At 39.6% G+C, this 11,991-nt stretch overlaps 1 protein-coding gene across 1 annotated transcript in view; it reads left to right on the forward strand.

Moving 5' to 3' along the window:
* The window catches only part of TECRL (trans-2,3-enoyl-CoA reductase like), a 69,929-nt gene extending 58,236 nt beyond the window's left edge, over positions 1–11,693 (forward strand). Inside the window, exons 6-12 of the mRNA XM_075499292.1 lie at positions 219–324; positions 2,146–2,218; positions 4,271–4,314; positions 8,068–8,125; positions 9,451–9,536; positions 9,973–10,018; positions 11,566–11,693. Coding sequence (XP_075355407.1) covers positions 219–324; positions 2,146–2,218; positions 4,271–4,314; positions 8,068–8,125; positions 9,451–9,536; positions 9,973–10,018; positions 11,566–11,693 — 541 coding nt within the window. The remainder of the gene's footprint in view (positions 1–218; positions 325–2,145; positions 2,219–4,270; positions 4,315–8,067; positions 8,126–9,450; positions 9,537–9,972; positions 10,019–11,565) is intronic.
* Positions 11,694–11,991: the final 298 nt, after the last annotated feature.

The raw sequence follows: 11,991 nt of genomic DNA on the forward strand, positions 1-11,991 counted from the left end.
TCCCTGCAAAATGAAAGCAACTTTGTATAACACTGAAAATGATTCCATTAATCTTTGGTTACAGATGCTTCAATTAAGACAATATCTTAAATGCCATGATTTCAGTGTGACTCCACAGTTTTGGAATATTAGTCCTTATTCCTTTTGTGATGTTAAACTGTGAAGTATTAAAAAGCAATCTTTCACTTACCTTAATTTCCTTTTTTTTTTCCTTCCAGCTTGGCCTGCTTCTGCCATTGTTTACACTACATCAGACATCTTCTGGAGACGTTATTTGTTCACAAGTTTTCAGGAGGGCACACTCCTCTGAAAAATATGATAAAGGTGACAATATGTTTATCATATTGTGTAAGAGACAATATCCTCATATCAAAGCAGTCCTTGGAAGAAGATAAGAAAATAAAAAATAAATTAATTTCTAGCTCCAGGAATTATGATTAGTCAAAATACAAATACAGGAAGAATTACAGGGCCATGTCCCCAAGGACATGAACTGAAATCAATGTCCATTTTAGCTCCTGCATGTCAATGTCCACTTTGACTCATCCACCCAAGGGGCTGACTGTCATGTCCAGGGTATTTTTCAGACTGAATGCTATTTTATTATGAGATATGCTGCTGCAACATCTAGCAATGCTGACAGAAATCACACTCCACTTCCTCACTGCAATATAAATAGAGAGCAAGAGACAAGCCTTGCATTAGGAAGCTAAAATCAAATTACAAGTAGAAAAAAAAAGATATTCTCCTTCTATAGGTGGAGGCCTCAGGAAGGAAGATACTGAGCTGGCCTAAAGTCTTAGGTCTCCCGAAGCCTCCCGAATTTCAACTGTGTGTCATTACTCATAGGTTCTCCTTTCTTTTATGTCACATACTCAATCTCGGTCATTTTGTATCACCCCACCCCCGATCCCATTCAGTGTGATGTAAAGACCCTCCCTTTAAAAGTTTTGCAATACATTTCAGATTTTAGTGAAGGAGATAAATGTATGGCCATGATAAGGCGTTCAACTCGATTCCAGTCAGAAAGGAGGTAATGAGATGCACAGCTAGAGATGTTGTTTTACAATACACAGTGTTTTAAAAAAAAAAAAAAAAAAGAGGAATATAAGCTAAGTAGCTCTGGAACCAGAGTGCTATTTCCGAAGTGATTCATGCATGTGGGAGTTAAAGACCCACAGTAACTGTTGTCCCCTTGTGTCTGTGGTACATATACCACAGTGGTATTGCATAAAAAGATTAAAAAGAGAAAGCCTCTGTGGTACATCCACCACAGTGGCATTGCATAAAAAGATTAAAAAGAGAAAGCCTGACTTGCAGCCCTACTTATGGGATGGAGCTGTAGCCAGTCCCAGCACACTGCTCTTCCTGAGAAGGTACTGAGCAGGGGACCCTTAACTTAGACACATAGAAAGGCTTTATCCAGTCTCCAGGGCGGTTTCAGGTGTTTGGCTGGTGGGTTTGGTTTTTTCCTTGTACAAAGGATGGGAGCAGTGACCCCTGCACAGGGCAAGAACATGATCACATTGTCTCTGCTTGGGCTTTCCCAAGCCCACAGCTTCAGCCACCAAGCAAAGGCAGCTGGGGTGCTGCTTTTTAACAAGAGGATGAAGTGGGGCTGCATTCATGGGAGTAGACGCAGTGTGTAGCTCAAATATCTTTATAGGAACTGTGTGCCTTTTTTTTTGCCAGTGTTAAGCCAGGCCTACTCAGTTTTACTCTTTATTGTCTTGGCTGGTTTAGTGTTCTGTTTGGCTAGCTCTATCTTGCTTGGAAATGCTGAGTTTAAAGGTATAGTAACAGCTCAGCTGTTTTTACCAACTCTAGACTTTTAACAGTGCAACTCAGAGAAATGCGCCCTTCAGCAGTAGAATCAAATAAGGAGAAAACAAACATCAATTCCTACAACAGGCATAAAACACATCAAACACAATAAAAAAAATCTACACTGTGCATCCTTTCATTTTTTTTTAGTGGCTTCGTAGCATCTTAAAAAGATCTATATTCTGTGACTCAAGAAGCCACCGTAAAGTCTTTCAGTGGTCATCTGGGTGTTGCACTTACCAGAATTTATATTTATAAAGTTACGGATTGTACTTGCTTATTGCCCTTTCTAACAAAAAGAGTATCTTCTGTCCGTTCCAGGGCTGTGCCTTTTACTGGGGATTCACTTCCTGGATTGCATACTACATCAACCATCCACGATATACGCCACCATGTATGTATAAGTAGAACACAAAACTAACCTTGGTTTTACAATGCCTTTGGTATGCAACCTCAAGTCCTCCAAAATCTATAGGTGGCCCCACATGAGAGCACGTGACTAATCCAGCCGATTAGCCTTTACTCCCGTCAGAAGGAAGGCTGTTGTGCGGGAGGTGCTCCTGCTGTGCCACTGGATGGTCAATCACTGTCCCATTTTATGAACTGGAAATATTGGCCAAGTGGAGAAAACACAAAGATTGATATATTTTGCTCATCTTCACAATATTTGTATTAAGAATGCAGGAGAGAACTAGAGCTGGATGCATTTTCTTGGAGGAGATATTTATTTGCTAAAGATACATTCTTTTCATGAGAATTAAGATTTTTTTTTTTTGTGAGAAGCCAGTAAAAGTCAATCAGATAAAAATGAAAAAATGATAAAAATGAAAAAAATAAAAATGAAAAAAGTCCTATGTATTTTGCTTCCAGATTTCATTCATCATTTTGTTCCGTCTCATTATATTTTATTGTTGCACTGCTGTTTCTTCATTATTTTTTTCTTCTTGTTTGCTCTTTGAACTTTTGCTTCTTTTTGAGCATAATTGTCATAAGTTTTGTTTCGTGCTACTTTACTTTCCTTGCTACATCTTAGTCTTTCTTTTCCTCTGCATCTTATATTTACCTATGAGCTTTGGGAACAGTTTGCTTTGCCATTTTTATTTACACTCAGTTAAATTACTAATTTTTTTCAATCAAAAATTTCTCCTACATGGCACTTGCTTTCCTTTCAAAGTAACACAAAAGTTCTGTGTCAAAATTACGTGATTCATTGAAAAACAGTTGAATTTGATGTGGCTTTAACAGTAATGCTGCAAACAATGTTGAAACCTCCCTAGACACAGTTTTTAGCAGTCTGGGCCATCAGATTAGTGGGTGCAGCTTCTTTACAGAGGAAACCATTTGTTCAAGACATAGCTTTCCAACAGAGAAAGCATTCAGAAGAAGTACTTCTAATTGCTTTCCGCTGCCTTAAAATGACAATTACAGGTACATGGGTCTAATGCTGGTGATCACCAGCCCTCTGGCATAGTTAGCTGGATCAGTAAAACACTGATGGTTTATCTTGGATGCAGGAGCAGGTGACCTCCACAGCCATATCCAGAGATGGCTGGTTTGGGGACAGGTAAAGAAAGGCAAGCAGGTAGCTGCAGAATGCTGTGCAGGAGCGGTAAATTAAACCAGGTTGACAAAGGGCCCATAGAGAACATCTGCTTAGCAGCTACATACTCACATGTTGACATGTGCTGGTTGTTCTGAGGAGGAGTGCATGCCCTTGGCACCACAGAAGAGTCGTGTGCCAGCCAGAGGAAAAGGGTTCTCAAAAGTAAAGGCTCCATGAGACTTGGTCAGGAAAGTGAGGTACATACACATGGTTTGTGTGCCTCAGCCGTGACCAAGGTTTACTTGAGAACTGTAAACCTTTGGAGATGAACATGACACAGCACTACAGAGGTCTGGGGACAACAGCAAAAAGGAGAGGGCAGGCAAAGGGCAGGTAAAAATTGCAAAGGCTAAATATATTTCTTGCATGATGAGACTGTGAAGCAGATAGTGGCTATATAGTAAAGCCTCGCTACTAAAAAAAAAAAAAAAAGTAATGGATAGGTTACGTCTTGTGTTCTCTGCTCATGGAGACAGAAGGGCTGGGTAAGGCTGTGATTCCCGGCCTGGTTCTGCCACTGACCTTCACTTCATCCCTCCCCTTGCCTTTCCAAGGAATTTAACACCACCAGCTGCTTTGACAAAGCACTGGGATATATGAAGCTAACAGATACTAGACAAAGTTAGATGAAAACTGCCTTGAAATCAGTGGTGAAGAGACTGGCATTTCTAGAGTGCTGTTACTATTTGCATTGTCTTCATATTGTGTGTGATAATATCCATTCTTTCTGCAGAGCCTGTCAGGAAAGAATTATTTCTGCTCCTCAGCACTAGATTAATTTCACCCATAGCAAACCATGTGCATACCGTAAAATGCAATTTATAATTCCATTCTATTTTCTAGCATTTGGCCACAGACAAGTTTCTTTTGCTGCCCTTGCTTTTCTGGTACGTACAAAAATAAAGTGTTATTAATGACTGTGGTATAGGAGTAACTCTCGATTTAGCAAAATGCAGTAATGCTGCTATACATTTGTATATATATATATTTATGTCCACGCCCACAGCCCTATGTCCTTTGACTGGATTTAGTGATAATCTATTGAGGTTTCTAGGCCAGGAAGTCTCCTAGTACTATTTACCTATACAGAGCTTAATGTGAAGTACTGTATCTGAGAGCCGTGAGAACATCATCAGCATTATTACTGCTCATGATTGTATAAAAACACTAATATTTAGACAGATTGGAACTTGCCATTTTTAAAACACTGAAGAATTACATCCTAGGCAGACTTTGCAATAGTACTGTGTACCCTGAATAACTTAACCTCAACAGCTATTAAAAACAATAAAAACAATCCCTCCAAAGTGGGTTAAGCCAAGGGAAAGTGCAGATGACAAAGGATGGCTGAGACTACCAAACCTCATGTTCGAACGAACATAACCATGTAGTGAGACAGAGGCTCAGTAAGAAATTCTCACATGGAAATGTATATTCTGTTCTCTGTGGGCATTGCACTTGGAAATGCTGAGCGTTGACTTACCCAAGCAAGCATGGGTCAGTAGCCAAAACAGTCAGCCTCTTTGAAAATCAGATACAGATCAGTTTCCAGAAATACAACAGGAAGATGGGACAGTAACGTGTCTAGGCTCCTTCAGGCAAACACTATTCAGAAAAGCATTCAAACAACTCCTTAGCAATATTTAAATGTTTTTGTAAATTGGGACCCTTAAAGATCACAGTTTTGGCACTGTTTGTCTCTGGGGGTTGGCCATGCAGTTCTCAGCTTTTTCTGCCCTAACAAGGTATAGCTAAAACAAGCAAAATACCCATATGAAGAAGTTCATGCACTCAACGAGGCTCTACAGCCGAAAGCAATAATCCCGCGCTGTGGAGACAGGAGGCTGCGGCAGCGGCAGGCAGTGGTGTGCCCAGAGCCTTACTGTCTGTGCCCTTCCCAAGCTCCCAGGTAACCAAGGGGTTACTTGAAACCAAGCAAACTGCTTGCCTGAATATTCAGTGCTACCAGTAAAACTAATTCTTGTCAAAATCTCTGCAGAGAAAAAGCCTCATTTTCTAATGAAACATCCTTCCTCTCCTCAATGTAACACACCCTGCTATAGCTTTTGTGGAAAATGCTGCCATCAGGCAAAGTGATGAGTCCTGTTGGGGGTATTTACTATAAAATATGGCCATGCCCTTCAGATCTGCATCAGTATCTGGTCTGTGGTCTGAATTCTTGCAGCTCTTTTGAGAACTTCCTACCCATGGAAACTCAAAACCTTTCCCTTTCAGGCCTTGTTCTGGCAGGTTCCCAGAAAATTAATTTAAAACAGCAACATACAAAATAAAATAATTTGAAGCTGTTTTCACAGGTTTCTGAAACATATAAATAAAATATTTGGAACATTTCTTTTTTTCCCCTCTTTTAAGGCTTGTCTTTATTACATATCCTGATTTAAGTGTATACATCTGCAGCTGCTGTAAACAACAGTACTGAGTAATTTGAAGAGCGTCAGCAGGCCCTTCTGAAAGATTCTCATGTTTAGAGAAATTACTCTAAGCTTTGCAGGGATATTTTTCTCATAGGGTACACATGGAATATAAAGAGGGGTAACAGCACGTAGACTTCAATATTTTATCATCATAAATATGGTAAGCCTTTTTTCTGCTGTTCCCCACTGCCCCATATTTTGTATCTGAGACACTGACTAAGGACTAGCTTACATTTAGCAGTACTTCTCGATATAGAGCATTAGCAGCCACATTTCTAAAAGAGGGATGTAAGAGCTAATTAAAGCAGAATGCAGCTGCAGAGTCAAAGGTAAGCCAATAAAAATCCCTGCAGAAATGCCCTTTCCTTGTTTTACTTAGAATTGATTAGAGAATTAGTAGGTGTTAACTATGGTGTGCGAATCTCTCTTGCTCCACAATAGTACGGGCATTGCACATTTCGGTATGTATAGTGTTTCACAAAAACACTTTTAACTTTGAAATTTTTTTTCTTTAAAATAATAGTAATCAGAAACAATCATGTTCCTAGCTCATAACTGGAAGTATGTAAATTAAAATTACTTCTATTTCTATGGCTAGAATTATAGCTTCTGATATGATATTTTATAATAGAATTTCCTTTTCTGGCTATTTAGTGTTTTACATCTGGTGTTTATGATAGATGACAGCCAGTTAGTTGTAATTAAAAAACATAAAAGGACTGCAGGATTTGACCCATGACTACATATCCATGCAGAATAACAGCTTTGCTAATAGAACTGATTTAAACTTTCCTAACAAAACCCACAGAAATCTCTCTGCCAAAAAGGGGAAAAATCTTCAGCAATGCTATCTACAATGTTCTTTCAGATAATGGCACATTTCAATATAAAATGAAGTTACATATTCCTTTCAATTAGTTTTAACTGAAGTTTGTTATGGATGACTTTCAGAATTGGCTTTAAAAAAATACAATCATATATCTTTTTTTCTGTATTAATTTTGTGACTTTACACATTTAACATCTCTAGGTTTTAGCACTCTTCCTTTTTATTTTAATTTCTTATTTTTTTCCAGCCTTGCAAAATTTAGAATGACAACTGATGTAAGAAAACACAACTTTTTAACACTCCATTTTTTCAATTTGAGAGGAGAAATGAGTCTTCAAACCTGGAAATGAATAAAAAAGTTCAATTCAGTCCGAGATTGAAATGTATACAGCATTTTGGTTTTCTTCATAAAGCAAGAGAAAAATGAAGAACATAACATTAGATTGTTGTACTGACAGGCTTTCTTTTTCAAGACTTGAAACTGGTTTTCCTACCAGTTCCCACTTTAAATATGGGGTTTTGGTTCTACAGTAGTTGTAATGGATGAAGTACTGAAAGCCACAAGCAAATCTGAAATCACCTTGTACTACATGCTGTATAACCAAGTGAGGAGACATGGTATCTCTTCCAAAGATTTAAACCATCTAAATATTAAAGACCAAGTTTGAGAGGTTGGTTAGGGCTGGAAATGGCTTAACCAGAGAGTAGCAGAACCAGGAATAATACTGGCTCCCTTCATTTATCAATTCCCGACTACTATCCATTCGACCAGTCTGCCCTTCAGAGAACCGCTGCCTGTTTATTCACCCTATTTTTCTTTCCTCTGCGACTTACCTAGAGAACCGGTTACCGTGCTCTGTAACCGGCATAACAAAGGTGTTACACTGAACCCCTGTGAAAGTGTGTGTAGGAAGAGGGTAGGCACATTAACTCGTGACATTTTTACAAAACCAGTAGTCAACTTTCCACCTGCTTCTTTTCAGGCTGGATTAAATCCAAATCCTGACAATAATGTTCAGTTCAGAAAAGTATCTTACTAAATTCCTTAGACTGCAGGGAGCCTCTCTGATCTGCCCAGACCAAAGCAGGTTGCACATGCTGGCCATGGGAACCACACCGGAGGCCTGCCTGCACTGAGCTCTACGGAGCTGAAACGTGGGCTTTCACCCCAGGCTGCGCCCATGGTGATCACTAGACACACAAAGTGCGTTTGACAAAGATCACAGGGTGTATTGCCCATGGGAGAGTCATTTCGGAGTACATATTTTCTGGATACGGAGACTAAGCTGTAATGAGGGGATTCTGGTTATGCACTGCAACGCAGTTACTGCAGCATTTTAGGCATACCACTGAAAATATGTTTTTAATGTCTTGCAGATGTGTGAGGCTGGAAATCACTTTATCAACGTAGCTTTAGCTCACCAAAATCATTCAGGTCTGTCTTTGTTTCCTGTTTGTCTATTTAAGACTGAAGTGTGCTTAACCTATCCATCTTCTGCTGGTATACAGTAATTTATGTATCTACATCCACAGAATAAAGAAAGATGAAGTAGGTACCGTGCCATCAGTATAACATCTTCAAAATAAATGTGGTGACAAGGAAACATTAGCAAGACTGTTGTTGTTCCAAAGCTTATAGTAAATTTATCTTAATTATACACAACTGCAATTTAAATATGGATTTAAGCACGGAAGTTCTCTAAGGCATCCTGTGGACTGACAACAGAGGATTCCATTTTAAATAAGTTTCAACAACTTTTAAACTAGATTGCAGAGTTTTTAGATACGTGCATCTCATTCAAAGATACACACACACACACACAGAAATACACAAAGATAGACTCATGAATACCTACACAGGCATCAATGTATAAGTATGCTCTTAAAAGGCTGCTCCAAGCATGGGTTTTCAGGATCTTTTGTACAATGAGAATAAAATTTATACTATTTATAGTAGAAAGTAAAATATAGTTTCAGGTAATAATAGTATAATTTCGTACTATAACACCCTATTCAAGAAAATACTTCACCATGGTATGATCAACTTCACACACTGAAGTCAGTTTCTGTACTGGAAAGCTTTTGATGTGCTGTGGTTAGGCAGGCACTTATGTTGTTTATTGCAAGGGGCCTAATTCAGTTTAAATTTAATTTAATTGCAGCAAGAGCCAAATAATTAATCAGTGTTCTGAGTGCCTACAAGTATTAAAGACAGCATTGTTGCCAGAACTTAAAAACGAAGTGTTGCATATGTGGCATTTTGTGTGAGCATTACCAGTGTCTGTAGAGAGTCATGCTGTTACTCTGGAGTTGTTTTCCTGTGCTACCCTGGGATGAAGGATGAGGATGCGAGAGGGGACAGGTTCACATTCCGAGTCAGGCTGAATAAGATACAGCTGAATCCTTTATATCCCAGAAGGGTGCCCTTAGCACTTGCCTGCCAGCTAGTCCACGTTAAACTACTTGTCTCTCTGTTCCTCTGAACAAAGGTTGCATCCTTTGGACATGCTGGACCTTTCCTGTAAAAACTGATACATGGCTTGCTAAGCAGCAGTCTCAGTCGGATAAATACAGCTTTTGCTCTCTCAAAAGATTTCACTGTAACTTTTTTGACAAGTTGTACTCTGGGAGCGTTGGCCAAGGGGATGGCTGTTACATAGGCAAGTTGTGATAAGGCTCGGTTCTCCTCCCTGTATTGAAACTGGTTTTGTCTGTTTGGGTTTTTTTTTTCTTCTTTTCTTTTTTTTCCCTTTCATAAAGGAAGTAAAGCCTGTTTTCCAAGTCCAACCTACAACCCCTTCACGTGGCTCTTCTTGCTGGTATCCTGTCCCAACTATACGTATGAGGTACATGACTTTCTTCTGCTTATATGCAAAGGGTAGGTGGTTGCTGTGTTTCAGCCTTTGCCTGCAGAAAATCTGCAACACCTCCATGCAGTTCCCTCTGCACATCAATCATTATGTTCTGTATGTCAGAGTCTCCTTGCTCCCACAAATGTTTCTCCACCAGACCGTTCTCTTCCCTCACATCAATATCATGACTTTTGCATATATTCCGCTCCACTACAGACTCCCCAGCGATCCAAGGATTTACCACCCATCTCTTCATGCCCATCCAGCACACTGGGGGTTTCCTTTCTAGCTATTTTTCCTCTCCCATTTCCAGTACGAGTAACATGCTCTTCTTCCAGGGGGAGCTTTTGGGGAAGTGGTCACTTTTGGAAACTTGCCCTTTTGCTTTACACGAACTATACAATTAACAGTGCCTTTTTCTTTGCAACAGGTTGGGTCTTGGATTAGTTTTGCAGTGATGACACAAACCCTGCCAGGTAAGTTTGAAACACAATGAAGATAGCCTCTAAATTGTTGTTTGCAGAAGTGAATTCTGGAAATCTAAAATTTGCCAAAAAATGTATTGCATATGAAATATTGCCATCAAATCCCCCGTGACATGACTATATGAACCTTCAAAATGCTACCTTCAGAAAGCTGCAGAGAACATGAACACTACTGCAACACCTTCTTTTGATCAAAATCAGCTCTCTGCTTTTTGTGAAATATTGTTGTTTCTTGTTTCCACAGTGAAAACAGACTTTGAAATTTAGAAAAAAAAGAAGTCAGTATTCTTCATTTACAGTCAATCATTTTTGATATAGGAAATTTTCTTTGCATTGTAAACCTGGAATAATACTTCTAATAGGGAGAGGAAAACAGATGTACTTAGTATTTCAAAAGAGGAAAGACACACACACATAGCATTTCCCCATTTGCTTGTATCAGGCAGCCAGCTTGTAACAGCAGCCTGCTTAGTAGCGCTTGCAACTCTTGCGCAGTACTTTCCTGCACCCTTGGAGACCTAAATACCCATACAAATATGGTCCCTGGGACTGAGGTCTCCAAAACATTCACTTTTTAATTATTTTTCCATTCCAAAATAGAAACCTGTAAAAGCTAATTGCAAGAAGTAGCCCCACATGGTTTACAAATGAAAAAGAAAGGAATTTCAGAAGTGGATGAAACTGCATCATGCAAACATTAAACTTTTAATTTTGTTTGAAAAGATACAATATTTTTGTGCTTTAGGCTCTGGTACGGAAATGACGTGAAAGTTTGGAGGCATTGCAGGGCTGCATTTACAAGGACAGGGAGCGACAACATATGCAGCACACTCATCCTTGCTGTAATTGTCCCAAACATAACTTGACCAGATGCCAAATGAATGTTTCTGAGCCACCAGCTCATTTTAAGGAAGAAAGGATAATGAATTTGCAAAAAGCACCTGTAAAAGCATTCTCCATTCGGTGCCACTCAGCCCGAAGGGAGACCACTTACTGGCTCCTGATAACCACAGCAGGGGCCTGGGCATCTATAGTTGTTAGGCTTTGTGAGACCTCCCTGCCAGGCAGCTAAACCTGTTCATGCACCTACTGCCTTCTTGCTCCAGGGCCGAGCTCTCCCTCCATGCAACAGGAAGTTACAGCGCAGCTCCCTGTATGCTTGGGAGCCAGAGGTAGAAAGGAAGAAGTGTTATAGGCCAAAAGCAAACCAGAACAATAGTTGAGAGAGGCCACGGGTAATTCTGTGTTGAGATGGCACCATGCCCAAGGAGGCCTTGTGATTTATGGTGAAGTCATAGGTGATACAGGGTGTGTCTAATAGATATATGAACATCATCTCTGTGAATTCTGAGGTGGAGGCTGAGCCTCAGGCTATGGTATATCAGCAACTGCAAGGCTGAGAGCAAGGGCAGAGTTAACTTGTTTCTGCTCACAGAAGAGCCTGCAGACTTTTCCATAAACCCTCTTGTATTCACAGCAACAGACACTGAAAGAAGACACATGATCCTTTTTTTTTTTTCTCTCTTTTTCCTTGGTAGTTGGCATTTTTGCTTTCCTGATGGTCATCCAGATGTCTCTCTGGGCCCAAAAGAAACACAAGCTGTACCTGAAGAGGTTTTATCCAGAGGTGCGGAGAAAAGCAGCTATGATTCCTATCATCTTCTAAGCTCTTCACAAGGGTCGGAGCCTAAGTGTACAGTTCAAGAACTAACTCAGAGTAAATGAGCCATTTCATTCAGTAACCAAAGTGGATCAGAGGAAGAACTACTGGATATCTTTTTCAGAAAATTAACAGTTCAAGATGAAGAGTTTTTAATTAAATGAAAAAATGTAGCTCTTGAATTCTTGGTTCCTGCTAAAAGATAGGATTTAATTAGATTTTCTGTAATGGAGCTAATTGGGAAGGGACAAAAAATGTGCTTATATTAAATGTTAGGCTTGATGTTTAGCTGGTGTAAATGGGC

This window comes from Mycteria americana, chromosome 4, assembly GCF_035582795.1.
Source record: "Mycteria americana isolate JAX WOST 10 ecotype Jacksonville Zoo and Gardens chromosome 4, USCA_MyAme_1.0, whole genome shotgun sequence".
In the NCBI taxonomy this organism is placed as follows: domain Eukaryota; kingdom Metazoa; phylum Chordata; class Aves; order Ciconiiformes; family Ciconiidae; genus Mycteria; species Mycteria americana.